This window comes from Patiria miniata, unplaced genomic scaffold (genome assembly GCF_015706575.1).
Source record: "Patiria miniata isolate m_02_andy unplaced genomic scaffold, ASM1570657v1 HiC_scaffold_5, whole genome shotgun sequence".
Lineage (NCBI taxonomy): Eukaryota > Metazoa > Echinodermata > Asteroidea > Valvatida > Asterinidae > Patiria > Patiria miniata.
Window position 1 is genome coordinate 15750681 of NW_024037072.1, and position 27815 is coordinate 15778495.

General features: G+C 39.9%; 2 protein-coding genes across 6 annotated transcripts in view; one reads left to right on the top strand and one right to left on the bottom strand.

The window, feature by feature from the left end:
* LOC119740991 (sorting nexin-27-like) overlaps positions 1-13289 on the bottom strand; it is a 53799-nt gene extending 40510 nt beyond the window's left edge. Inside the window, exon 1 of one of the 2 annotated variants that reach the window (XM_038216535.1) lies at positions 12799-13289. In XM_038216535.1, the coding sequence (XP_038072463.1) occupies positions 12799-13064 (266 nt within the window). In that variant the 5' untranslated portion in view covers positions 13065-13289. The remainder of the gene's footprint in view (positions 1-12798) is intronic. The other variant, XM_038216536.1, reaches the window with a different exon arrangement.
* Positions 13290-13356: 67 nt separating this feature from the next.
* LOC119740990 (glycosyltransferase-like domain-containing protein 1) lies at positions 13357-27693 on the top strand. 4 transcript variants are annotated; one of them, XM_038216534.1, is made up of 10 exons: positions 13357-13504; positions 17726-17939; positions 18524-18691; positions 19116-19663; positions 19700-19808; positions 20485-20594; positions 21800-21944; positions 24482-24552; positions 25407-25498; positions 26354-27693. In XM_038216534.1, the coding sequence occupies exons 2-10, from the start codon at positions 17737-17739 to the stop codon at positions 26888-26890; spliced, it is 1983 nt and encodes a 660-aa protein (XP_038072462.1). In that variant the 5' UTR covers positions 13357-13504; positions 17726-17736; the 3' UTR covers positions 26891-27693. The 4 variants fall into 4 exon arrangements, with proteins under 4 accessions (XP_038072462.1, XP_038072461.1, XP_038072459.1 ...); XM_038216533.1 differs by having other exon boundaries at positions 13358-13504; positions 19116-19808; positions 26354-26921; positions 26968-27693; XM_038216531.1 differs by having other exon boundaries at positions 13358-13504; positions 19116-19808.
* Positions 27694-27815: the final 122 nt, after the last annotated feature.

Below are 27815 nucleotides of genomic sequence, written 5' to 3' on the forward strand. Positions count from 1 at the left end.
AAGATCAGGCAGGTAATGTGTGGCCCAACGATGCACTGTCGACCTAATGCATACATTAGTCTGACATTTTGGATCCAATATCAGAACAATGTCTCAAATTACCAAATTAATAACAGCGGGAGTATAGCTTCTCCATATTTTGCCTCAAGGGAATTCAAATTGAACATGTGTATTGCCTTGCCATGTGTACAATGTACATACTGAACTGTACGCTGATTCTGAAGTACATACATTGTACATTAAAGGGAATGTACAACATTTGCTTTGCTGCAATTTTTGGCAATAGATGGATTTGGAAAATTAATATGTTATAGCAAATAATGTTGAAATGACTTGTTTCACGTTTTGGGCTTGTAGATGCTTGGAAACACCATGAAAACCAATCGTGTTCTTGTAGTCTGGTTCCCTGACCCACTTTAGATGAAACGGAGCAATCATGACTTTGCGAAATTGTAAGGTTAGAGAATCAGTCTAGCAGGCTTGTACCCCTTCACAGGTGTGTAAACAATTGCAAAGAAAACGCGGAATAACTAATTATGAAAAATTAGGAGCAGTTTTTGAAAAAAGCCAGTTTTCTCCAATGCAGGTCGGCCGACCAACGTTGGAAAAATACCATTTTTCTTGAAAATGACAGCACACCAGGAGTCACCATGTTACAGGATGCTTTAGACTGTCATTCCCTAACAATCTAGTGAGGTAATTCGTGATTGTTTGATCATTTCGTTTTGTGATATTTGCAAATGTTGTATCTTCCGTTTAACAATATCAAGGTACATTGTACATTTACAGCTCTTTGCCAATGCTGGTGGCTTTGGTCTGAATTTTGAATGCACTGACTTTAATTTGGTTGTTGCTTTGTGCATACCGGTACATCTACAGCCTGTCTCCAAAAAAATGGTACCATCAGAAAAAAAAAATTGGTTAAATATGAAATTTCAAAATAAGTCATTCTTACTTGGCATAATATTAAAGAACAAAGACTGGGCTTTCCAATGGTGTTTGTTTGATCTTATTTGCTTTTGTCAATTCAGAGATATAATCAATTTAGTGCGATACACCAAAATCGATTTTGTGCCACTTTTATGCATGGGCAGAGTGGTTTCGAGTACTGTGCCATGCTCACAAAAGATTGCAACTTGGCAAAAGAAACAAACTCGATTTTTGTGTTCCGCAGTAAACTGGAGTTATCTCTGGATTGACAAAAGCAAATGAGATGAAACAAAAAGTATTGGAAAGCCTGGTCTGTTTTCTTTCATGTGATGCTCAAAACGACTTACTTATGTTGAGATTTAATATTGAAAAAAAAAAATTGTTTTCGATTGTACCATTTTTTTGGGAGACAGGCTGTATGTGCCGGTAGTTACATGTTACAACAAGATGGCAGGTTGGACAACTGTAAGCCCAGCCTGACAAATTAATGTAATCCATACCAAAACTACTGCAATGCGATCGGCCAATTAATGCCACAAATTTAATTTACTTCTTGTTAAGCAATTCACAGCTTTTACATTTTCCACTTATTGCATGACAATGTTAATTAAAGAGGTTGTGGAATGCTCGAAGACATTTCCGTCATTTTTCGGGTATATGTAGCCTAAGGTGTGATGAAATAAAAACGACTTTTGTTTTTGTCACAAAATGAGTACAAAAGGTACTTTTGAGAGCTGTTTTTCAAGTCCTGTCATGCCTGTTTCGACCCGAACGTGCAATTTGTGTGAAAGTTGTCGTTGCGGGCAGCAAACAAAACACAGTAAATCGTGACGTAATAAACAGGACTCCCGATGCAGAGTAGCATATACGAGTCCTGTTTATTACGTCACGATTTACTGTGTTTTGTTTGCTGCCCGCAACGACGACTTTTACACAAATCGCATGTTCGGGTTGAAACAGGACCTGAAAAACAGCTCTCAAAAGTACCTTTTGTACTCATTACATGACAGAAACAATAGTTGTTTTTATTTCATCACACCTTAGGCTACATACATGTATACCCAAAAAATGACGGAAATGTCTTCGAGCATTCCACAACCTCTTTAAAGATTGTTTACACTATGCATGTACATGTATGTACATGTACCCCCAAAAGATGTTGATAACTTGGGTGCTATACTTTACCCAACCCAATTCTAGTCTGCTCTGATCAATCAAATCCAACAAAAATGTTCACTGTTGATTTCATTGGATGTTTGATTTAACATGGTAGGGTTTATCAACATTTGTCAAAATAATAAATTTAAAGGACATCCTTTTTTTTTTCATCGTCAATAATATCTCTACTCAAAGTGTACAGTGGCTACAGAAGTGCTAGGAATTGGGAAGATGAAATGGACGAAGACCAAAGCAGCTCATCTCTCTCCACTGCTGACGTCTGACAATTTCTCTCTTTTTTTTAATCTTGCAAAGGACTCTCCAAAAGGAATGAAAGGTACTTTTCTTTCTGTCCGTTGCCATGGTGACAAATCCATCTCGTTGGCACAATATGAGATCTTCTGTGGAAACCCAATCTAGGTTACGAAATGGGTCGACTCGCATCTTGAGATGGTTAATCCGACCAGCTAGATATGTTTTTATTTGGGGGGGGGGGGTGGAAGTGGGCGGGGTCTTGCAGTTAAAAGGGTCATTTGAAGCAGTAGTGTCATTTTAACATTTGAGTTTCTACAAGGCAAACGGTCGTGAGATGTTTGACTGTCATTTTGGGTTCAGAAAATTCCATTTTATTTGATAATCCATGGCGCACCAATTTTTGAACTTACAAATGTCCATGTATGTCAAATTTAAACAATTTGTTTCTAATTCTTTGCTAAAATTCTACCAACAAACAAAGTACAAATTACTTTTTACATACACAGACATAAGCCTGTTATTGTTAACCTCCTACCGTACATACATGTACACGTGTGCACATGTACATGTACCGGTATGTATCATGCTGTCATCCCAAATTAAAGGGACACTAGATTATGGAACAGCCCAATTGGGCTACAAAACGCGCTTTGAACGAGATGACGATAATTGGAAATAACATTTAAAAGTAGGATATAAACATCCACACAACTATCATTTCACAACTGGGCGTTTTTGTGTTATTCCTGTATTATACGTGCGAGAACTAATTTCGGGGTCTACTTCTGTGACCCCATAAATTCGAGCTGTTTGGATGCTAGTTGTGATTTCATTCGTAAAGTGTTTGCCTTTTGCGGACGTTTAAGAAACCATTTTTTTGGCATTGGTGATTGGTCACTGCTGTTCCCGAGACACACAACATCTATATCATACACTGTGAGAACGACACGAAAAACGTATTCGTACATCGTCATGTCCGATGTAAACAAGCAGGTTTTTTTTCGTCTTTTCTCGGGAACGGTCACGACATTAGGTTGGTCCTTTCAACCAGATGTTTGAAATAGGCTAAGTAAACAATCCAAAACATAACATTTTCGGGGATTTCAGGACCTACATGTAGTGCCCCTTTAAGAAAAGTTTAAACAGAAAAGCTGGAAAAGGCTTTTCTAAAATTCCTTTTCAAGGAAATATGTTGCACATGTACATAGTACATGTATACTCATCATCATGTACAAAGAGTGAATTAATAATCTTACGTATAAAGCTAAATCTGTTCAATACAATGTATGAGGTTCATTGAACTGACTGAGGTATACGGTACATGTACATGTAGTTATGTGGATCAATTTATTTCATGTACATTTGACTCCGTGTACATGTACATGAATAACAGGATGTACGGTACCATATGCTTGTGCAAACGAATTATTTTAATTGATAAAAACTTGCACAAATAATAAAAAATAACCATTAAATTTATGCACTTTTGTTAAAAAAATGAAGGAACAGTAGTAAAGATAGTGTATAGACGTTGAACTTATGGTCAGACATCCATGTAGGACATGTACCGGTATGCACCATCCATTTACATAATGCAAACATTCATGATGCAAACTGGATATGGGTCATTCCATAAATTTGGCGTCCAAAAGTGCGACATTTTTTGTGTCCCTGTTACAACTGACTTGAGTAATTTGCCCTGCAAGTATAGAAATTAAAACTGACTTCAAATTATGTTTCATTTGCTTGGCAGGTACATGTAACTGCCAAATCACTCTTGGAGACAGAAGGCATTAGAGAATGTGTACAGAATCAATTTACAAAATCTTACATCAGATGTGACAGGGAAACACACACAAATTTGACCCCAAATTTACGGAATGACCTATGTAAGTTAAACTTCCATTTAAAAAGCTGCCTTCTGGTCGACCTTGCGATGACACAGAACAGTCAGTGACTGACTTTTCAGGATCAAGCTGCGCCTGAGCTACGACCCGTCAGGCTTCAGGAACATTTCGGTCGCCGATTTGTTTACGACCCGAGTGTAACCGCTACGCTTTTAAGACGATCAGCATCAGTCAGCGCTCCAAAAACTCAGCGGTCGCAAGAGTCCAAAAATTTCGGCTTCAGCGCTGCGACAGAACGTGCTCCCGACAGGTGGGAATCAATCGCAGTCGACCTGTGTCAAGTTACGATGTCGTGCGCGCATCCGGAGCATCTAATTTTATTGTGAATCGTCATCACGTCGTGGGTAATATGAGCATGGTTGCGATTATTCTGTGTCAAGATGCCGCTTGTTTCATGATAATCACACAATTTCTCAGTTTTGTGATCTTAGCATTAGTTTTGTGCTTGATGCCGACGGTTCCATTACGGCAAAAGGAAAAGGCAGGTCAACCTTCTTATAGAGGAAAAATACCTACCAATTTAAAGAGAAAAACCTTACTCAAGTTGAAGTATCGGTAGGGATCAAGTACATGTACCAAATACCCTGTGAAATTATTCTGCCTTAAATTGGAAGAAAACAATCCTCGATGTTTTACCTGTGTTCGAAATGGAATCCTGCTCAAGAGACCCAACAAATGTGCATACATTGTACATGTAAAATTACTCTGTTACCTTTGCAAATGTTCAAAAATGAAACTGTCAAGATGTCATGAAATATCGTACTTGATAGTATATAATGGGATCTTGCATCCTGTGTAATAGTTACGCCTGGTTTGCTGTCATATTCGAGAAATTACCATCGTTTCCTCACGATCATGACTAAACCATCACGCTGTCAACAGAACCCTATGCTTTGCGTGGAGAAAAGATGCATTTTTTGTAGAATACTGAGATGATGGTTAGTTTTTTTAATAACCTGCTTCAGATTTATTGTATTTTGTTCCTTGAACCAACAAAAACAAAATTTTTGCAAATGGTGTGTCCATTACCTGTAAGATTCTGAGTAATATGGTTGCTTCCCAAATTAAAAAAAAACACATGCAAAAAGCTCCTTTTTTTTATCGTGCTGCATTCACATTTGTACAAGCATCCTTTACGTACAGTACTGTACAAAACACCAACATGTACATGTACATGTACATGTACAGTAGGCCTACATTACATGTACATCACGTGCAGCTACATCACAAGTGTTTGTTATTTTTCATATAACAAAATCAAGCCGTGTAGCTAAAAATGGCCACAGAGGAACTGCACATAATGATAAGTGCGGCTTAAGTTTCATTGGCTTTATTTGAATAGCTGGAGAGCTGGCTACTTCAAGTGCGAGAAAAAGGCTGGAATTCTTGATCACAAATGGCAGTTTTTTGCAAAAGTGCATGCTGTAGACACATACACACTACAAGTTTGGACATGTCCAACATGAATTTGCCCAAGTGATGTCAGAAACTTGGCGGATGCATACAGTGTACATGTACATGTTTCGCTCGTAACCCCCCCCCCCCCCCCCCCCCCCCCACCCTGCAAACAGGACGCTGGGATACTCTGATGAATTCACGCTCTGATTGGTTGGATTTTGCGTGACCTGCGCGTCATCACGGTCACGACTCTGCTAGGTTTGAAACGGCCGTTAAGACTGATCCATTACTCTTTTATTCCAGTTTAGAGATTTTTTTCCGTTGAAAAGCATACTAATGTAGGAAATTCTGTAAAACTTATCTGTGTTGTAAATTTACAATTCCCATCACTCGCTCAGGCTCCGTTTCAAATCACGAACGGTCAGATTGCATTATGCAAAGCTAAACATTTTGTCCACATGGTCCGAAATAACACAGAATCACATCCGGTATGGAATATGCGCATTTCTGTGGGAACTCATCACCAGTTCCAACCAGAGGGTGGTTTATGGTGTCTTTTGGAGGCCATGTACGAGTACCCTATTTTGGATACTCAATTTTGAAGGGCAAATGTATGCAAGAAGTGTTGAACATGTTGACCAGCTTGGACACCCTTTTCAACACAATGCAAAGTAAAGCGGACACCCATTTTTCAAATGCTGGCAAAGATTTTGTCTCAATGGAATATATAAACAAAGAGAAAAGGCTTAAATTAGCCAGTGGAAAGATTTTTTTTGTTTCTGCAAGCAAAATTATACACAGACACAAATAACATAAAAATGAGAGAAATTCAACGCCATCATCACGATGTGCCTTTAAACACCAATCTTTTGAATGGCTTATCGACAAACCGACCCGTCTAAATTAAGCCGGCAACTGACAGGCCATTTTCAGCCATTTTACAAAAGTGTTTCTACTTGAATTGGGATATCAAGCTACAAATGCAAGGGTTTCTAAGAGTGACGTCAATACTTGGATGGACAGGTTCACCTGCGAGTAATGGGATATCTTACACTGAGCCAATCCACTGATGATCAGATGCATTGAGCGTATGACCACATAATGTATTAATTATGCTGTTGAAATGAAATGCATAATGCAAGAAATAAAAAACCAGTCTGGTGGATAATGAAGTTTATTCAAGCGTCCATGTAGGTTTATCTCTTGAAAAACATAAATCTCTAGTGTAATGAATAAAATATTATACTTATAAAGGAATATGTGCATGGATCTAGCCCTGTATAAAATACTGGTACATTTGTACCATTACATTTTTACAGAAACTGAAAGTATCATGAAACTATACATATTTATTTGTATCCTCCCCCCTCACCTCCCCCCCCCCCCAAAAAAGAGGAGATTTTTACCATTCCTAATGAAGCCATACCGTTTGTGAACGTGTTTTAATGGCAGTATTTCATCATACATGTACACCCATACTGGTATAAAAAATTTGTCAAAAACAAAAACAAGAGCAAAAAAAATGTAAAAATAACAAAATTCTTACTCGAATTCTGTAACATAAAAAGCACTCCATGTTCATTTTGTGAGAGCAGATTTTATGTCTAATCTAAGACCTTCTGCAATAGAGTGATAGGGAATGAAATATGAATACCACATGCACGCTTTTTGGTATTTATGACGTTATGTCTTGCTTAATTGTGGAAACGTGCCACATCGCATTGCGCCGCAGAATGAGAAAAGCAACCTGCTTGCACAGGTGCAGTTTGCAATGGCTGATTTATTACGGCGTCCCTACAAATCACCTTATTCAATTGCAAAAATAATCTGTGCTATAAATCACGAATGCGAAGAGTGCAACACCTGCGATAGAATAGTTTCACTTGAAAGTGACGTGTATGTACACTGTGCAGGCTTCCTAAATATTTCACGTGCACAACCAAATAATGGCCAGGATTAGAGACGCGTTAACAGCAGGTACCATGTGTTTAAAACAATATGATGCACGTGTACATAAGAAAGACGGGATAACATGACTATGATGATGATGATGAATACCAGAACCTACATGTACGTGTGGAGTGCTGTGGCCTCGTGGTTAAGGGCACTGATTCGTGGTCTGTGGGTAAAGCTGCAGGCCGTGGGTTCGAGTCCTGGCGGGGTCATGGTGCGTGTGCCCTTGAGCAAGGCACTTTGTCACTCATTGCTTCTCTCCACCCAGGAGTGAATGGGTACCTACATGTATGAGGGCAGTGATGGTTATTGTGATTGAATTAGCTTCCTTGCACCTAACAGGCTGCATCGAGCTGTATACTCCCCAGGGAGCTGAGATGGTATATGGAATGTTTACTTGGCCCAATGATTAGGAGTAATAATAATGTAAAGCGCTTTGATCTTAGTTAAAAGCCCTATATAAGAACCCGTTATTATTACATGTACCAAGGCAAGGAACTGCAGCAAAGTACATGTATAAATGTACTGTATACTCTTATTGAAAGATTGACACATATGGCAGCAACCCTAACCCACCTCACTCCTCCAAAATCCTCCTGGCGGTTTTGGAGGATTCTAGAGGATTGAGGATGAATGGTGATTGAATCAAATAAGGATTCTGGAGGATTGAGGATGAATGGTGATTGAAGCACATGAGGATTTTGGAGGATTGAGGATGAATGGTGATTGAAGCACAAGAGGATTTTGGAGGATTGACGATGAATGCATTTTGAGGCAGGACTGTCTGATGATTTTGAAGGATTTGGCGTTGGTTATCCTTCATTTAAACACGAGTGCAAAATTTTGGGATGAGGAGGATTTTGGAGGATTGAGGATGAATGCATTTTGAGGCAGGACTGTCTGACAATTTTGAAGAATTTAGGCGGAATTGCAAAATTGTGGAGGATTTTGGAGGATTGAGGATGGTTCTGCTCAAAAAGGGCCTGGGGGTTAGGTTAAGCATTAGATAATTACCGAAAATTTACCGAAAATATGTACACATACATGTGTGTTACTTACGGTATGTTTGTTCTAATATTGTGATTTTTATACTGCAATTTCACTGGTCTACAACTGTTACATATCCAGTCTATGAAACTAACCGTTTACTTCATATACACTGCGGATACACACTGCGTTTATACGTACACTGCCTTACATTAAAAAATAGCATTGCGTGTTCTCATACTCGTAGAGCTGACCAACTGCCTAGTGACTAAGAATTGCAACACAGGAACGCTTGCAGTAATAAAAAGGTTATACTGCAGTGATTTAGTTTACTGCTTGCATAGTACATGTAAGTTACAAGCAGTTATCTTTTTGACTTATTGGCATGATACTGATAGGTTATAACAAATGAATTGTTGACTGCTGTGATGTGGGATACATCGTCTGCTGTATCACAAACGGGTGTGCGAGCTCGGTCAAATTTTTACACTAAATGTACACATGGGTATTTTTAAAAAGTTCTTGTGACAGCTTTAAATTGACGGTGCCAGATCTGTTTTTATCCAAGCAGTCTTTGTTTTCACCCTCTGTTGTGCGTCATATACAGCAAATAGAACGAACTGTGGGTTATTGGTTATGGGTTAACATCCATGACAGCTTTCTAAATACAGTTTGTAAAATACCTCTATACATGTATGTATACACACATGTGCGGACATTCCCGAAACGTAGATGTATGTATGTAATTTGTAAATGGTATGAACAAGTACTGTGTTCAGATTACGACTGACAATAAACTTTGAAAAATGCCTGTACTTGAAGGCATCTCGTAAATACTGACAATCATAAAACTCATGGCCATTGCCAACTACTGGTAGGCCAGTTTTAAAGGGAATATACAACATTTGCAAACATCGAAGAATAAAACTACCAAGTTTTTACGAAATACCTTACTAGGATGTTGGTAAATGACAGTCTAAAGCATCCTGTAAAATTATGGCACCTGATGTCAAGTCATTTTCAAGAAAATGGTATTTTTGTATATTTCCAACGGTGGTCGGCCGACCACCGTTGGAAAAACCTAACTATTTTTCAACTACTGCTCCAAATTTAACAATTTTTTCAGTCCAAATTTTGTTTGCTAAAAATTGGTTACATGTTCATGAACGGCTGCAGACCAGCTAGACTGGTTCCCTTACCTTCAATTTTTCCGACATCTATAAATTGATCCATTTTATCTTTAGTGGAGTCAGGGAACCAGACTACTTAAACACTTTAGTTTTTCTTGGTTTTTCAAGCATTTTCGAACACAAAACTTCAATCATGTCAGTTAAACAATATTTGATCTATTATACTAACCCCTCAAATAAGTTCATTTCTGAAAATTACAACAAAAGCCAATGATGTACATTCCCTTTAAGTGTCACAAACACCACTGGTAGTATTTGACATTCTGAGAGCTCTAGAACGTGTATAATACAACATGTAGGCCTATATAGTAACCAAAATACTGAACTGTAAACTCACAGTGTGAATTAAAGTGAAACTTCACAGGGACCAGGGTCCATTGATAAAATAATACAAGTACACACACAAAAATGACCCTTTATCGCAAAGTCTATTAAATGGGTTATGTGTGTGGTTGTATGGGCTGTATACATGTACATGTACATGTACATGTACACATGTAGATGTGCTGACCTTTGCATAATTTAAATGAACAATAATGAAGACAGAATACATGGAACATGTAGTGGACAAGTACATACAACTTTTTACAGCACAGTTCATACATCTTTTTAGGTAGGCCTATAGGATCATTTGCTTTTTGTGTATTTTGTTTGTTTGAAGCAACATAATGGCTCCAATTCTTTAAGAAGGGTGCATAACATACTACCTTGCTTAAGTTTCAGCTCAGTAGATATCTTACATTTTGAGAAAACAAAGGAAACGCATGCACAATTTTCAGGTCTCGTAACTGAATTCCGTTGCTATTTCACGTGGACACACTTTCTTAGACCACCTTCAGTGATTTGTTTCTTCTGAATGATGCCATTTCAAGAGGAATGATTTTCACAGGGTTTTTGGTACCAGTCCTACATGTATCTTCACTTTGAGCAAGGATTTTCTTGTTAAATCTGCCTGTGTGTTTCTGGGTAATTGCAAATGTTCCTACATTTATGTACGTGCCTAACTGCCTGTCCTCCCTCTAACTAAGGCTGGCCATTTTAACAAAGCCAACCCAGTCAAATAAATCAGGTGACTGTTTTCAACAGTTGAGTGCTCCCTGCCTTCATAAAGCAGGATTGGCTGGCTGTGATGGTTATGAAACCTGATATATATAGCTATGCTTTGACTGTAGGTGATTGATAAGCCGGCTGTGCTACCAGTCACCTTTTTTTATATGTTGATGGAATTTGACTGTCACAGTACAGGTCTACAAGAAATATGATCTGACTGTTGGTAACTAGTCCATGTAAAAGGCATGGCAGGGGAACAGGATTGACTGTCTTTGACTGATCAAACAAACAGGCTGATTGACTGTACATTCAGTAGGCCTACATAAACATATGCAGATTGAAATCAATGATGAAATTTTTGAAGATTACGATAATACTGCTGGAAATCAACTGCACCTGCTCCAAAGCTGTATTACATGTAATAACCTGCGCCCACAAAAAAATTATTTAATTTTTCACTTTTGTCTCAGCTGTCTTGCTGCTATCAATCATCAATTTCTTTACATACCCCCCTTATTTTTAATTTTTTTTTTAAAGCTCATAGCTAATACCAACTTGACATTCAGAATTTTGTTGTTTTCCCTTTTGGTGGGAGGGCAGAAGGGTGCAAAGTATCTTGCGATGTTGGAATTTGCCAATGAACAAAATATTGACCTACAAACACAATGCGCATGTATAATGTATGTATGAATAGTCCCGAGTCTTTTAAAAACGTATTATGAAGCACATGAACATGCAGTAGACTACCTAAAACTGTTCGTAACGATTTAATTTACAGGTGAATGTAACACAATAAATGGAACTAGAAGTCTAGAGGTACACATGTGCATGCACAGAATTTGATTTTTTTTTTCAGGTTAGTACATGTAGAGTCCATAGCGACTATCAGGTGGAGAAAGAGTATACATTTCAAATTCAGGAACTACAAATTTTCAGTAAATTAATGATCGCTGTGAGTCTCTAAATATAAACATAGGAAGTCCAATGTGGCACATTTATGTAGGTAAGTATCACCTAGCCCCATAAATGTGGCCTATTTACTGGACTGCCTCCGTAAACATAGGCCACACATCCACATGTACAAAAATCGTGTCGACTTTGCCAAATTTTGATTTTCACATTTATGCTTAGTTTGTAGGATTTTTTTGCTTAAGAAGCATACCCACCCTCTTTATAGGCTAATCAGAAAGTGCTGCCTTTTTCAGATGTCTAATTTTTGTGAAATTTCCAGATTCATTTTTACACGTTTGCATATCAAAATTTCAACATGAAATTTCACAAAAATTAGACATCTGAAAAAGGCAGCACATTCTGACTAGCCTATAGGGAGGGTGGGTATGCTTCTAAAGCAAAAACAATCCTACAAACTAAGCCTAAATGTGAAAATCAAAATTTGGCAAAGTCGACACGATTTTTGTACATGTGGATGTGTGGCCTATGTTTACGGAGGCAGTCCAGTAAATAGGCCACATTTATGGGGCTAAGTATCACCATGATAGAATATTTCACTGTTTTTTCTGATTATCACTCTGGAGCATTTCAATTTTCAGACTTTATTTAAAAAATCCTCCAGAGCCATGAATCACAAAAATTCTCTTCAATTAAATGTGCATGTGCAAACTCTCATGTGCAAACTCTCATGAATAATGCATTTCTGGGGGGATAAACAAAACACATCACACAGTCCTAGTTCAAAAGATAGCAAGTGTCATCATGGGAGTTTCTTTATCAAAAATTCTGTCCCACAATTCATTGCTCACACGCGAGATGTTGAATTGGCTATATTAATTAATAATAATATTCCCTTTTTAATTAACAAAAAAAAACATATTTATGACTCACAATATCAAGATCATGGTTAGTTTTAAAAAAAAATAATTAATAAAGTGGGGTCAGGTTACTGCATTCAACCCATGCCATGGCCAGGCACCGCAGTGCAGGCTTTTAAGTTTTATTATAGGCCTACTCACACTTCCAGGATGCGGTCCCCTTTGCTAATGCCTGCCCTCTCGGCCGCCCCTCCCTCCAGCACCGCGCTAACGTGTTGCAGCGGCGCGTACAACTCCCCGTTGATGCTCTTGAGCTGTCCACCCTCGCTGACCTGCCCCCTCACGTTGAAGCCGAACCCCGTGTCGCTCTTGACGATGGTGACCACCCGGGGGGTTTTCGTTTTCTCTGCCGATGTCGAGGACCGCTCAGAGGCGGTCGAACCTCCGTCTTCGTCCACATCCGCCATGTTCACACATGTCAGCTTGTCCGGGAAAATGTTGCAGTTTTTAGGGATGGCTCCGGCCGGATGCGACCTCAGCACAAACTCCCAACAAATTTAACAGTGAAACGGAAAAATATTGCAATTCAATGACGTTAACGAATGTGAAAATTAAGGTCTAGATTGCAATCGTCACAAACGCAAGTCCCTTTCCAGCTGAGACGAAATCATTGACAAAGACGTAGAACCTTGTTTTAGTGACTCAAGTGAGCAATTCCTTTATTTAAGAAGGCAGCGACGTATTCAAGTCATGTGACTTGCAAGTTTGTGGGATAAACTCAAGAGGGCGCCCTACCTCAAAACACGGATATTCAACACATGGGCCTCTCATCCGGCTTCAGCTCAGCAAGGAAGATGGAATTGCACTTGCTCAAGTCACCCGCACCGCGTTGAACCATGATTGACAGGTAATTTAAACATTTAATCCACAGGTGTATAACAGAGAGAGTACACACATGTATGTGAATTTGGTAATCTACAAACGCACTGCTCCGTTTTGCTTTAAGCTTGTAATCGATCATTGTTAATGTTAGGCTAGACTTTGTTTTGCCATTGTTCACCCTCTGAAAAGAGTTCCTGTTTCCTGTTGCACATTTTACTTCCTTATTCTGACCAATTATTAAGTTCATGCATGGCCCTAGCCCCATAAATGTGGCCAATTTACTGGACTACCTCCGTAAATCATGGAGGATGCGTTCCTTCCTCCATGCTTCCACCATGTACAAAAACATGTCGAACTTTGTCAAATTTTGATTTCACGTTTAGGCTTAGTTTGTAGTTGATTTTTGCTTTAGTCTAGAACTTAGAAGCATACTCACCCTCTTTATACTATATGCTAATCAGAAAGTGCTGCCTTTTCCAGATGTCTAATTTTCGTAAAATTTCATGTTGAAATTTTGATACGCAAACGTGTGCAAACGAATCTGGAGATTTCACGAAAAAAAATAGACATCTGAAAAAGGCAGCACTTTCTGATAAGCCTATAAAGAGGGTGAGAATGCTTCTAAAGCAAAAATCAACTACAAACTAAGCCTAAATGTGAAAATCTAAATTTGACAAAGTTCGACATGTTTTTGCACATGGTGGAAGTGTGGCCTTTATTTAGGGAGGTAGTCCAGTAAATTGGCCACATTTATGGGGCTAGCATGGCCCTAGCCCCATAAATGTAGCCTATTTACTGGACTACCTCCATAAATAAAGGCCACACTTGGAACATGTACCCGAATATGTAGAACTTTCTCAAATTTGGATTTTCACATTTAGACTTTATTTCTAAGTATATCATAACAAAATTGGAAATGTTTCTCAGTCCCAGATTCATGTCGTATGATCATTTTTGCACTGACAAATCTTCATTGAGATAATACAATGTATATGAAGAGAAAAGTGGCATCAGGTTGCATTATTTTTTCGTCACTTTCTGATGGCTGATAGGTCACTGAGGGGAAATATTAGTGATGGCCAGATAATGAGATATGGGAATCTTTTCTGATGAATTTAACTTGATTTCAGAGTTGATAAATGTCAAACTTACTGAGATTAATGCAGACAGTCTACTCCATGAATCCATTTTTTTAAAGTTGGTTATTTAAAAATATTTTGTATGCAAATTTCATATCTGACAACTGAGTACATATTTGACGACTTACATTTGTAATGTTGTGCTATGTCAGAATTGACAACTTAAATTACGTTTGGTGAAAAGTCATGTTCTTATTTTTTTTTTCGTATATTTTTTTAATTGATAAAAGCCTGTTCAAACACTTTTATCTTACGCAACAGTATTTTGAGGAACTAGTCCGAAAAGTTGGGACTCTTAATCCTGTGTTTATATTAAAACATGCAACACAAGAAAATAGACTGGCACATGAAACAACCAGTCCAACATTAGTACTGTATCAGTCAACTGTGTCAAAAGAAACATCTGGTACCGGACTATGTGGTCTACACATCTCTCCATAGTCTGCCACCAGACCACTGAAGGGTCAATCTTTTTAAACAACTGGACATGTACCAGTCTAGTCTTAGACAGTGAGCTAGACTTCAAAATGAAATCACTTGGCTTCACTTAGCCCCATAAATGTGGCCAATTTACTGGACTACCTCCGTAAACATAGGCCACACATCCACATGTACAAAACCGTGTCGCACTTTGTCAAATTTTGATTTTCACATTTAGGCTTAGTTTGTAGGGTTTTTTGGCTTTAGAAGCATACTCACCCTCTTTATAGGCTCATCAGAAAGTGCTGCCTTTTTCAGATGTCTATTTTTCGTGCAATTTCCAGATTCATTTGCACACATTTGCGTATCAAAATTTCAACATGAAATTTCTCAAAAATTAGACATCTCGAAAAAGGCAGCACTTTCTGATTAGCCTATAAAGAGGGTGAGTATGCTTCTAAAGCAAAAAAACCTACAAACTAAGCCTAAATGTGAAAATCAAAATTTGACAAAGTGCGACACGTTTTTGTACAGGATGTGTGGCCTATGTTTACGGAGGCAGTCCAGTAAATTGGCCACATTTATGGGGCTAGGCTTCACTCTCAGGTGCAAAATATGAAAGGAAAGACTCCTTTAAAAAAATGAATTGAGACTTCCAACTTGGCTGGTGAAATACTGAGGACCTTGGCTTTTTAAAATATATTTTGGAGAATTTTGTTGGCTAAAACGTGAGTAAAGTTGGCCTGAATTCAATTTGCATGTTTTCTTTTCATTCAAGGTCCCAGTAGGTCGAGGAACAATTAATTCATACCAGGGGAATCCCGTCTGCGCCACAAGTTGGAATAAAGCTATTATTCATATGAGTTTTGCCTTTTTTCTGCATTAGTTTCAGAATCAGTTTCAGTCATCGTGATTGAATCACTGTCAGTGGACTGTTCTGCTTGCTCACACAATTGTAGAGCACCTTGTGTTTAACTGCCTAAAGTGAAAGTTTGTAGTGCTGGGTTGATAGAGGGAAATTCCGGAAGAATTCCATATGTGGACATCACAATTGTTTCCATGTAATGACCTACCAGTCATCAGTGTCCTAAATAGTCAAATTTAGCGGGGAAAATATTGAAGCAGTTACTGGGAAAATGTTGTTAAAGCAGTTACTGACAGGCATGCAACTTTTCCTCGGATCAGCTGATTTCCTCTTTTTATACTTCCCATGTGTGCCATTGAAAATAGAAAAACACTGTACAAAGTCTGGGAAAAATTTGAATTTCCTCTTTTTTTGTGATTTCCCAGTTGCATGCCTGTACTGAGAAAACACTTGGAATTTTTCAGACCAGTCTCATAGGGTTTGTGCACAGGGTCGGGGTGTCGAGTGATGTCCATGGAACTCTTTCCAGGAACTCAATCTACCATATCGAATCTGAAAGTAGTGGCAAATTTCTATTTGTATGCACACAAACCTGCCTCTTTGTTGCACAAATACATATTTTCATTTGGCCTGTGCATCCTCATAGATCATTAGATCACCACTATGAACAGCAGAGAAAACAGCAGAGAACTACGTAACATGTTTAATTAAGTACAATGTATGTAAAGCAGCCTTATTACAGCAAACAGTCTGGATGTACAAGTGCCGGGGATTCAAATGATGAAAAAAAATAGTGAAAATGAAAAGTGTCAGCCAATGTTTATGGTCAAGTCCATTATAAGTCCTCTAGTACCAAGTCACATTGCAAGCTATTTATTTGTTATAATTGTTCATCCACTGTTACTTGTGACTGGATTTGTGGATTGACTCATGATTTACTTGGGACCAGACTTGTAATGTACTTGGAGCTAGGCATACTCATGTGGAACGTCGAAACTGTCTGCATTTGTGCACATCGCTTGCTTCAACAAACTCATTCCATTTGGCCAATTCATTCCGCCATTTGGCCAATTCATCCTTCCATTTGGCAAATTCATCATTTCATTCGGCAAATAATGGCAAATTTATCATTCTATTTTTATCATTCTTTGCCAAATTAACGGTGAACTTGCCAAATGGAAGGATGAATTTGCCAAATGGAAGGATGAATTTGCCAAATGGAAGGGTAAATTTGCCAAATGGATCAGTGAATTTGCCGAATGGAAGGATGAATTTGCCAAAATGGAAGGATGAATTTGCCGAATGGAAGGATGAATTTGCCAAATGGAAGGATGAATTTGCCAAATGGAAAGATGATTTTGCCAATGGAATGATGAATTTGCCAAGGATGAATTTGTCAAATGGATCAATGAAAATTGCTAAATGGAAGGATGAATTTGCCAAATGGAAGGATGAATTTGCCAAATGGAAGGATGAATTTGCCAAGTGGAATATGATTTTACCAAAGGGAATGATGCAATTGCTGAACAGAAGGATGAATCTACCAAATTGAATGAGGATTTTGCCGAATGGAATGAAAAATGTTTTGAATCAGTTAAACTATTTATGGCAGCTTCCATACTCACCACCGTTTTTTTCCAGAATGGCGTTACATCACAGAAAAGTTTGATTCCATGGTTAACACACAAAAAGCTTTCCGCCTCATTTTACCTGTAATGTACTTGACTACAGCAATGGTGTCATTATGCAATTTTCCCAATGACATTTGTTCCCCTATTGTCATTGTTAATAAAAGACAGTAATTATATATTTCTCTCTACAGCTGACATCAGCATGGATCCCCTGTTCAACGAAGTCTACCATACCCTGATCATTGAACCATTCTACGGTGGCTCCCACCAGCAGCTGATTGATCTGCTGATAGACAAAGCAACCTCCTGCGTCAAGTACACGCTGCCGGCCACCAAATGGCACTGGAAGGCCAGGACGTCCGCACTCCACTTTGCTCAGGTCATTCCCAGGAGCGAGCACTACAGGTGGGTGGAGCCAGTACAAGCCACGCCTCTCTTTCTTTTCTGACCATTCAATAGACTGATCCGTTAAGCCCCGCCCATCGTGATTGGACCAATCACAGTCATGATTTACATGTATGTACGACATGAGTGCACAAAAGTCTTGACTGCAAGCGTTATTAACGTGCTCGGCTGAGCATACATGCATGGTGTGGAGTTGGACGTACAGGCATATGTTTTGACAACGTGCGCAGTTGACCGACCCTATTTGGATCAGTCTATTGTACGGAGTATAGTATACAAATATTAAATGCTTCGAGTGGTGTAGTAAAACTAGCCTCCCGATCGTGATCCATGAAGCATCCAATTTTTCCCGAGGCGAAGCCGAGGGAAAATAGAATGCTCCATGGATCACCGAGGGAGGCTAGTTTTACTACACCACGAGATAAAGCAGTCAATATTTGTTTTATAACACCTCTCCCACAGATTCTGATTGATTTTAAGTGATAAATCCAATCTTTCTCTTTGTGCATGTAGCTATACTAGAGGGGGTACTTGATTACGGAGGCTATAATTCCTCCAACATTATGAGTGTTGTTCCTTCCTAGGGTCCTGTTTGCCAGTAGCGTCTTGAATCTGGCCGAGTTGGTCGCCATGCGTAAAGACCTGGCCGGCCTGCATAAAGTCTTGTACTTCCATGAGAATCAACTGGTCTACCCAATCAGGAAGCAACAGGATCGGGACTTCCAGTATGGCTACAATCAGATCATCTCATGGTACATTTTGAGTTTATGTGATTTATATTATCCGGGCTTGTCACAGTTATCAATAATCATATCTCACATTGTACCTCAACCAGGATACTGAACCCTCTAAATCTTGATTTTCACATGCATTATTTGACATTTTATTTCTTTAATTATAAAACAATGTCAGGCCTGTTTACACAGTTGGATGTTTGTGGATGTTTTTCAAAGTTTTAATGATTTCTGTTTAATGTGGGCAATAAATAACGTGTAATAAAACGGGGAATGTTTTCTTCTAACTATGTTTCATTTGGTGAAATTAATTTTACACCTTTGTTGGTATTAATCCCTCTAGCTCTTTCAGCTCTTACATCTTTTATTACTTCATTAGCCTCTTTATTTTGGACACAAGATGGCACTGATGACATTGCTTTTTGTCCTATGTCCCCATCAGCCTCATTGCAGATACCATCCTCTTCAACTCTGTCTACAACATGGAGTCCTTCCTGTCTGGCGTTGACTCCTTCCTGGGCATGATTCCCGTGCCGGGCTACAAGTCCAAGGGCATGCACAAGCCCATCGGGCCCAAGTGCCGAGTCCTGTACTTCCCCTTGCAGCTACCCAAGTTGGAAAGCGTTTCTCCGGGGGAGCCCGGGGGCTGCCGGCCATTCGTGCCTAAGCAGCCCGTCATCAGGCGCGCAAAAAGTGAAGTCTTGGCGGGTGGCACAGGCGAAGACAGACCAAGAACTGCCGGGCTCCCGGATAAATCCAACTCCGAGTCCTCATCCGTGGATTATGATTCCGACAGTCATGACCAGGCTTCGGGGGATGCTTCGTCGCGACCAAAATTTGGGAACTTCCGTTGCGCGAGGCGAGTCTCGAAAGAGAACGTGGGGACGAGGCAGAAGCAGAAACTCGTGGAAAGCAGGAGTCTTGATGGCACAGAGGATTCTGCCTTTCAGTCACGTGAGAGGGCTCAGTCACATGACTCGGCCCAGTCACATGACTCGGCCCACTCACTTGACTCGGCTCAGCTACATGACTCGGCCCAGTCACAAGATGGGGGTCCCATGGCTGCAGGAGACAAGAGAGCCATATGGCGAACCAGCTCGGAGAAACCACTCCATATACTCTGGGCTCACAGATGGTAAGTGAAAAAAAATACCTTTGTTCATAGTCTCAATGGTGTTGCAATCTCATTGAAAGTACTAGACTTTCTTCCCTGCTGTCACTGTCTGCAGTGTTGTAGGGCCTAAGTCTGTCTCCAGTCATAATTTTGGTGACTCGGGCTCGACTTGAGTCACATCGGCAAAAGACTTGGACTCGACCATCATGACTCAAACTTGACGCTAGTGACATGTGACTCGGGAATCACATATAGCGACTCAAGACTCAAACTCAACCCAAGTGACTTCAGATTCGGACTCGGGTTTGACTCAAGTGAGTCAACCCTGATACTCTCTCTTTCTCCCTTAGCGTTGATGCACTCACTGTCCACTTTTGAAAAAAAAAATCTGAAAATTGAATGTAACCATGTGTGATTCTTAAAAACAAGAATTACTTGGAGCAGAACTATTCAATTGAGTATTATTTCCATTATTAGTTGCGTAAAATGAAATTTTCAAGTGTATGAGTGCAGATTTAGCCAAGAAAATGAAAAGGTGTATTTTTGAAAATGTGGACAAATAACATAAACAGTCTTCCTGTTTTTTCAAAAATTTGAATCACGTTGAAAAAAAAAAGCAACACAGTCGTAGTTGTACACTAAAAACATGTTTTATTTATTTGTTGTCTCAAATGTTTTGTTATCGTTTGTCTCACAGGGAACATGACAAAAATCCGGAACTGTTCTTCGACACCTTGATGAAGCTCGATGAGATGGGCCTGGAATTCCAAGTCTCTGTTTTAGGGGAACAGTTCACCGAAGTACCAGGTAATTCATAACAAATTTTATTCAGAATTACCAATTTACTATGTGACATGATGAACATTATAACTGCTTATTTTGTTCTAATCTTGATGTAAATTCTTCTTTCTCCTTGTAACCCATTCCTCCTTTTTGTCTCTTACCCACCACCACACTCCTTTGTTCATTCTAGTCCATTCCCTTTGCTCTTCGACCTCGCTGGTCTGTTCCCCTTATTAAAGGTACAGTCCATCATTTGCAGCTGTCCAAAAAGTAACTGGCGTAATTATTATTGAAAAACATACTTGGTTGAAAGATAGTAAGAGGACTAAACTCTCTGTGAAATTATTCTTTCTGACAAGCTGTCATTTTGAAGAAATCAACGAGAGAAGGCCTTTCCAGCGGTGCGTCTTAAGAAGCACCGTTGGAGATTTCTGGGTTTTTTTCAATAGGCGAAGTGCGCGCAAGCATTGGCACGACGCACACGCGCGTGCGGTTGCTATAATTCGTTGGATCGGTGCGCGACATCATGTAGCTGCAATCGGCTCAGTGAGAATGTGTCTCGGGCGCTGAATTCAGGCCCGATTCAAAACATGATTCAGCAACTTTTGATTTGAAATCGAGATCCTAAAATGTTGTTTTTCTCGAAATATACAGCTGAAGCTGAGCTGAAACTTCATCAGGTTTGCTGTTCAGCACCCTTGTTCAGCACTATTGTTGCTCCAAATGAACAAAATGCACAAATTACAAATGATGGACTATACCTTTAATCCCTCTTGGTCTGTTCCCACTCTTTTATTCATGCTTTCACTCCATTCCCTGTGATCTTCACACAGACTTGACTTATTGCTTACCCATTTATCATGAAAGTAAATGAAAAAAAGCTGGGCCAGACTAATACACATGTGGTGCAGATGCTACATCACTTAATCAGGGGTGTGAAATCTCAGCTTTGAAGTTGATTTCAGCTTTTTTTGTTTTGGATTCCAGCTTTTTTCCCCCTCACTTGCTGTGTTCAAAAGTATAGGAGATTTCCAAAGTTCAGCTTGGTTACACTTTTTCAGCTGTTTTCAGCTATTTTTGTCAGTGGTCACTCACACCCCTGTTAATTCACTTCATTTCATTTTAATTTCTACATGAAGTACAAACTTGGTTGAATGTCGGTTATCATTTAACCCTCAAAGCTCAGAAATCCCTTTATTTAGGACTTGTTATTTTCCCTCCTCTCATAGACATTTTCGCTGAAGCCAAAGCCAAGTTAGAGGACCGGATTGTCTACTGGGGCTACCAGTCCAGCAAGGAAGACTACTACCGTGTGCTGTTCGCTGCTGATGTGGCTGTGTCTACGGCTGACCATGAGTTCTTTGGTGTGGCAATGTGAGTCATTATGTCTGTGTTTACTATTCAGAGACCTTATTTGATACAAACGATCACTCATTTTAGTGTATATTTTAAATTATACAACACCTGAATAAATCCCCGTCATCTGATTGGTGGATTGTTGATCACATGTCATTGAATTATTCGTCCCAACGCATGGCGCACGCACGTGGCGCGCAGCGCACAGTGCAATGGAAGTTCTATTGCACGCTGAATAGTACTTCCATTGCACTGTGTCACTGCTGCTGGTGGTGGCGCTGTTTTAAATCGAGATAAATTGAATATGATTGTTCTCAGCCTGTTGAACAGTTTGCATAAATTTAATATGATGAACTTGTCGAACTTTTAAACAGTTTTTAACCTGAATCAATTGGCTATTAAAAGTCAACCAATCAGATGACAAGGATTTATTCATGTGTTATATAAAACAAATAATGAATGTTTCACGTTCGTGCAATGGAAAGAATAATTTCATTCGGTGACAGATGAAAATGTTCCATTCCATTCGGCTTCCCCTCGTGGAATGGAACATTTCATCTGTCACCTCATGAAATTATTCTTACCATTGCACTCACAAACATTCATTATTTGTATACTAATGACTGGAGCAATGAACTAATATCTGGAGCAGGGTTAGAACCTACGACCTCCTGATTACCGTTCAGGTGCGCTGCAAGCATGACCTGTCCACCCCTATGTTGGGGGTTCCTCATTTTTTTCAATGGCCTTGTTCAAGGGGCACTAGTGAGAAACCGTAAACCCATATGCTAAGTAGCCAGGGGTCATACCCAAGGTCACAATGCTAACAACATTAGCACTGCTGCAAACTCGTCAAATAGCAAACGGGGATCACTCAAAGAGGATACGGGAATGGTACTCAAAGGTCCCGGGTTCAAGCCTCGCTCCAGTCAATTTCTTTGTTGGACTTTAAAAAAATATATATTATTATGCACCAAGTCAGTTTTCCTTCGTGGTTTTAATATGTGAAAGCTTCATTACATTATTTGATTTAAGAGTTGATATAAAGTCCTCACAAGTCATCAAGTCTCAAGTCGAGTGACTTGCTCTTTAATAATAATAATAATAAAGAACATTTGTAAAGCGCTGGTATCCGCCTAAAAAAGGCGCTCATGGCGCTTGAGGAGAAAATCAAGTTAGGATTGTATGTTGTGAGAGTAAGCTTGCTTCTTAGTTTACAGGTGAGATTTTATGTTTGTCTTAAATGTTGTGATGGATGGAGATGATTTGATAGCCAGAGGGAGTTGGTTCCACACTCGGGCTGACACTGCAGCAAAGGATCTGTCACCCCAAAGAGTGGAGGTCCTGGGCTCGTGAAGCATCATGAGCGGAGTCCGGTGCGTGCTGTTGAGTACGGGTGGATGAGGTCGATGAGATACTCCAGTGAATTGTTGTGGAGGATTTTGTACACGAATAGGCCAAGTTTGTATTTGATTCTGTATGATACTGGAAGCCAGTGGATATCTGCTAACAGAGGAGTGATGTGAGAATGTTTACTAGTGAGAGAGATTAGTCTGGCACTGATGTTTTGTAGTCGCTGCAAACGGTTTAGTTGATTTAGGTTAATGCCATACAATAGTGAATTGCCCATGTCAATTTTGGATGTGATGAAAGCGTGAACAAGTACTCTTTAAGTGCACTTTGACACAGGCATTTTGTTTGTCATCCCCTGTTACTTATGACCCGACATGTGATTTGACTTGTGATTGATAATAATAATAATTAAACATTTATATTGCGCACTTGTTTGTCCAAAAGGACACCCAAGGTGCACAAATGAAAAGCAAAAACAAAAACAAACCAAAAGGTTGGGTTCATGAGAAAGTTATGAAAAGGTTTTGGTGAACAGAAAGGTCTTAAGATTGGACATGACGGACTGCAGTGATGGAGATGTTTGGATGTCTCTTGGGAGAGTGTTCCAAACTCGTGGTGCAGCCACGAGTTTGGAACACTCTGAAACACTCTGGAACACTCTGATGTGTGATTGCCTCGTCTGATTCTACAAAGTTTTGGGGTGTTTTTTTGGGCATCATGGGAGAGCAAACGATTCCACAAAGTGTTGGAATTTAGTAAAGAAAAATGGTCTTAAGTAGGAATTATGTATTTTAGATGTGTTTTACTTCTAAGGTTAACTTGTGGGTCACACCATGTAGAAAGGAATCTCTTCTTGGAAGAAGTGTGGTTCTGAAAAGAACCGGTTGGATGAGTGTGGAACTCGACGTTTCAAACAGTGTGCTCTGTCCGTCCTCAGGAGGTTGTGTGACTCGTCCTCCTGAGGCTGAGGAGGGACAGAGCACACTGTCCGAAACGTCGAGTTCTACACTCATCCAACCGGTTCTTTTCAGAACCACACTTCTTCCAAGAAGAGATTACTTTCCACATGGCGTTACCCGCAATCTTTCTACTTTATGTCATCCGCCATGCAAAGCTTCAAGTCATATATAAGGTTTACTTGCATAGTTTATTTTTACTTCCTGTACCAAAAATTCTTTCAATTTTTCTCTGTGATCTTACAGGTTGGAAGCTGTGTATTTGAGGTGTTACCCGCTCTGCCCAAATTGCCTGGTTTACCCTGAAATATTTCCCAGTAAGAAAAGTACCTTTTATCCAAAATCAACAGTTGAGCGTGTGCAACAGACCTTTTATTAATTGTCAGCACATGTCAGCACGAGAGAAAGAAAGATCAAAAGTACTGGATAGGGTATAGGTTTCCATGTGATTGGCCACTGTTGTAGGCAAGGGTCTTGTTAGCAACCATATCCTGCATTGTAAATTAGACGGTAGGGCTTATTTCACGTAAAAGTAACTGTGAATTCTTGATCAAATGCCAATATGGTCACTATTTGTGCTGTGTACGGTTGTCATAATCATGCCGACCCAACACTGGGTGGTGGCTCTACGTTTTTCTCACAGTTTGTGCTATACATCACAGCTTTGAAGGATTGCCTACTACCTACTGCATGGTGCACTATACGATCGTTGCCTACTACAATGGCAGCGTTGACTTTCCAATACCCAGATGGATAGCACCTAGTGGATAGTGCGCCCGCCTCACAAGCAATGCCGCAGTCAAGTTTGAGTCCCAGCATGACCAATAATTTTGAAACTTATTTTTTGTGTCCCAAAAAATACGAATTATTTTCCGTTATTGTTCTAAATCGAATCCTACATTTTAAGTGCAGAGTATCTCATCTCCTTTTTCTGATTCGTGGCTCTTGAGAATTTTTTTTAAAAAAGGTAAATAAAGTCCGAAATTGCGATTGGTCTAATTCCCATCATGTTAACACGAAGTCACAACGGCAATGTTAGCAAAGATTTGTCACGTTTTAAAGTCCCAAAAAACAGTCAATACAGTCAATATGCCGGTACAATACTAAAAACAACCGACGGGTCACAGTCAAATATCCATTGCCTTTTTTTTTTACCATGTCCACCCCACAGAAGAGTATTTGTACAACACCGCCCAGCAGTTGTTTAAGAGACTGAGAGAGTTTTGCAGACACCCGCATCTCGTCAGGAAACACAATCTCCAGGTGTGTGTACAATGTCGCCCTCCAGCACAAAACCAGCCAGAAGTCGCACGACCATATTTTACGAGACAGCCTGTAATACATTGTACAGGCAAAAAAAAAATTGAAATTCTGAGTAAGGCGTTGGAAACAAGGAATGTATTTCACTTTCAGTGCAGTCAATTTGTTAATTTCCTAAGGTTTGATCATTGGGGAAACTTTCATGACAAATTTCTACATTTTTAACAAACTTTCCAAAGCCCAACATTGGGAACACAAAAGACCTATAACTCTGTCAGATTTTGTCTTATTCTCATATTCTATACATTTTTGGAAAGCTTATTCAATGTTTTTCCTGATAAACCCAAGTTTTGGGTTCATCGGGAAAAAGTTGTTGGTTTTTTTTACTTGAGCTTTTAAAGTTTCCGCAACCCCATTGATGGACCTAAATGTCACTTTGTCATTTTCTCAGTGTAGTCCACAGAGTAGAATGGGCGTTCTTGTAACATCGCGTCCGTCATTATTATATCCTGAATGACCTTTGACCTGGACTGCTTCGTTAAGATACCAAACTGGCTTATTGATGTAATTTGAGTGCTACCTGCATAATCCCAATTTGGAAAGTAAAGATACATTGAACCTTATCAAGAAAACATATTGTGTTACACTGCTCGTTGCTGTTCTTTGATAAAGTTTTCTTTCTGAAATGTATTTCACTCTACTGGACATACCTTTTTTAAATATATTCTGCTGTTTGTCAGATGTCACTTTATTTTGCCAGGAGAAGCATCAGTTGTAACAACTTTAGAAATTTCATAGTATACTTCATATTTAGGCCCACGGAATTTTACAGAACAAATGTTCTTAATTGACACGCAGGTTGACGTGGGACAGTACAGCTGGGAAGTCTTAAAGGATGATTATCTGGACATCTTGTCATCTATCTCACCTCGCATAAGGATGAAGATGTTCCCTCGGTCGTCATTTGAATATGTTGACAGATCGGCTACCCAACAAGATAGTGCAGTCAGCCAGGCAGCCAATCATAACACAGTCACAACCAGTATTGAGAGCAAGACTCTCGCCCAACATGACAAAGCCGTTGACAAGTCAGCTGTACAACAGAGCAAGGAGGTAGCTCAGTTAGCCACTCAGCAGAACAAGACGGTATCCCAGTTGACTGACCAACAGGCAGTGGCGGGAAACCAGTCAACTAGCCAACATTCCAATGCGGAGTTGGCCACCCAACAGTCAAAGGCCATTTCCCAGTCAACCATCCAACAGTCGACAACCATATCCAAGTCAACTACTCAAACTTCTGAGGCCGTAACGTGGTCTGCCTCCCAACAGTCTAAGGCCATTACCCGAAAGTACAAGCATTTACTGAGTCACCCACCCAGTAGCACAAAGCACTAATCCAGTGAGACATCCAATTGTCAAAGGCCATATCCCAGTCACCACCCAACAATCAAAGGCCTTATCCCAGTTGCCACCCATCAATCAAAGGCCATATCCCAGCCGGCCTACCAACTGTTAAAGGCAATACCCCAGTCTGCCATCCAATAGTCACACGCCATATCCCAGTCCACCAACCAACAGTCATAGGCCATATCCCAATAAGCCAGCCAGTAGTCAAAGGCCATGTACCAGTCAACCACCCAACAGAAGATGCCATATCATATTAAAGGTCATATCCCAGTCAGTCACCTATCAGTCAAAGGCCATATCCCACCAGTAACCCAAGAGTCAAAGGCCATATACCAGTCATTCGCCCAATGTTCAAAGACCATATTCCAGTCAACCTTCCTGAGTTCAAAGGCCATATCACAGTAAGCCGTCCAACAGTCACGTGCCACATCCCAGTCAACCACCAAATAGTCAAAGGCCATCTCCCAGTAAGGCACGCAACAGTCAAAGGCCATATTCCAGTCAGCAACCCAACAGTCATAGGCCATATCCCTGTCAGCCACCCAACAGTCAATGGCCATATCCCACCCAGCAACTTATTACAGTCAAAGGTCATTTCCTTGTCACTCGCCCAACACGCCACAATGGCCATTTCCCATTCAACCACCCAACAGTCCAAGGCCATATTCCAGTCAGCCACTCAACAGACTAAGGCCACATCCCAGTCAAGCACCCAACAGTCAAAGGCCATATCCCAGTAAGGCACGCAACAGTCAAAGGCCATATTCCAGTCAGCAACCCAACAGTCATAGGCCATATCCCTGTCAGCCACCCAACAGTCAATGGCCATATCCCACCCAGCAACTTATTACAGTCAAAGGTCATTTCCTTGTCACTCGCCCAACACGCCACAATGGCCATTTCCCATTCAACC